Genomic DNA, 2009 nt, shown 5'->3' with positions numbered 1-2009 from the left:
TTGATGATTTCTAATGTTTTTTTTTTTTTTTTTGAAAGGCAAAATTGATCATTTCTACTGCATGATGATAATCATAGCAAATCGTCACCATTATAAATATGGCAATTTGCAATCAAATTATTATTACAAAATATAAAATGCGTAGGCTCCTCAAGTCCAGATAATACCCATAAAACACAGAAGGCCCACGGAGCACTAAGTCACCAACATTAACCTAAAGTGGAAGATGACAACCACCACTTTAATAAAGGCAAGGTTGGGCTATTACCCTTAAAAAAAAGAAAAAGAAAAACTTAAAACATTCAAAAAAACTGATTAGACATAGGGCATACGTCTAAGAGGCTGATCTTCCCCTCGGCTAACACATTGGCCCCGTCTCATGTCATGAGTTTGTTACCTCTCTTTTTAAAACCCTAAACATCAAAGAAAAGGTCCCCCCCAATCCCCACCCCAATTGGTGGGTTTGGTGGGCCATCTCCACCACGTGAACTCATTGGTGCCATGGCATGTTCCATACAACTAGGGCCCACCTATCAGCCACTGGTTCTCATGATTCTCCCTTCACACCATGATTTTCAAAGCATCCTTCCAACATCACACATGCTCTGCCACCACACTGGATCATGATGCACTCCCCTCCTTCCTAAGCCTTTTTTTTTTTTAGAGCCCTGAGTTCATCCAATCTCCACCCTCCAAATTTTTGTCCAATCACGTCCCTTTGACGTGCATGTGCACCAAACGTACCTGTTGTCCCCTCAATATAAATGCCATGAAGAGAGCAACAATGCGCTTTGCTATTACTAAAGCTAATACCAAGGTTTTCGGTTTTAAGTCATGGAGAAGAGCAAGTCATTCCCGGAATACTCTTCATCATTTTCGGGCGAATTCGACTTCGAAAACCGATCAAATTCGTATAACTTCAACGGGCCATGCAGCAAAAGCAACGGATTCGCAGCATCAAATGATCCGGAGCTTAAGAGGAAGAAGAGAATCGCCTCGTACAACGTGTTCACAATGGAAGGTAAGCTAAAGTCAAGTGTTAGGAGCAGCGTCAAGTGGATCAAGAGCAAGTTTAGCGATGTTCGTTATGGTATGTGAGTTGTAAAAAGTAAAAAATGGTGTCCACTTCTTCTTTCTTGAACAAGTTTAGTTCCCATTGTATACAGTTTTAGTTTGTGTCATGGCCTTTTTTTTTTGGTTTGGAAATTAGAGGGAAGAATTTTCTCCCTTGCAAAAAGAAGAAATAGAAACCCAATGAAATTGGGTTATGTGGAGTCTACTCTTGCACGCCAAATAATATGCGAGTTTGGTCGTTTGGGCTGTAATATGTTTTGGTGAAAAATGCATAAGTTTAATTTTCATTCTCTATCCTTAATCTTCCATTAGATTGTTTTCTTGTGATGTTCTCTAGGCCAGATAGGATGGAATTTGGATGCTAAAGGAAAAGGGACATAAGAAAGAAGTAGAAACTTTCCATTTCTCTACCACTTTGAACTACCATGATTCCAATCAAGTATACTTTTGCTGTGATCATCAGTATTTTCAAGAACCAAAATGATATATATATTTAAGACCTGCCTAGGCAAAGGATTGGCCAGGAACAGGACTTGCCATATAACCTAAAAATCTAACATATGACTCTTAATTTTTGATCATTTGGTTTGATGTTTGAGGGGGCTAATGGAGCCTCGTCATGTATCCCAGCTTTGTATCTGTAAGAAGTTAATCATATAGGTATAGAAATTATGTGCAATCCAATTCCAAGTACACATACAAAGGCATTTGTCTCACATGAAATCATTTCTTTCTACCCCTATGTTTTCCTTCTTTAGCCAAATGTTGATTGAAAAATTAGCAATAAAATTTTCCATTTGTATAAGCAACCAGAAGAAACGACAACGTTAGATATATTGACTATGGATTCCCAAACAAATGCTCATCCAAGATTTCAAACCATATATTTTATGTGACTCAGATATAATTTGATCGATAGTCACACCTTATATATT

General features: G+C 38.1%; 1 protein-coding gene across 1 annotated transcript; it reads left to right on the top strand.

The window, feature by feature from the left end:
- The first annotated feature begins 783 nt into the window (after positions 1 to 783).
- Positions 784 to 1368, top strand: LOC110416445 (mediator of RNA polymerase II transcription subunit, putative (DUF3511)). The gene has a single exon (XM_021428444.2). It carries the CDS (start codon positions 835 to 837, stop codon positions 1096 to 1098), a length of 264 nt encoding a protein of 87 aa, XP_021284119.1. The 5' UTR covers positions 784 to 834; the 3' UTR covers positions 1099 to 1368.
- Positions 1369 to 2009: the final 641 nt, after the last annotated feature.

This window comes from Theobroma umbraticum, unplaced genomic scaffold (genome assembly GCF_002168275.2).
Source record: "Theobroma umbraticum cultivar Fairchild unplaced genomic scaffold, ASM216827v3 scaffold_51.0, whole genome shotgun sequence".
In the NCBI taxonomy this organism is placed as follows: Eukaryota; Viridiplantae; Streptophyta; class Magnoliopsida; order Malvales; family Malvaceae; genus Theobroma; species Theobroma umbraticum.
The sequence above is the reverse complement of the archived record's forward strand: the minus strand, read 5'-3'. Positions and strand labels throughout refer to the sequence as shown.

Excerpts from the sequence above, each read along its gene's own strand:
- LOC110416445 (XM_021428444.2), top strand. The coding sequence starts at position 835 with ATGGAGAAGAGCAAGTCATTCCCGGAATACTCTTCATCATTTTCGGGC.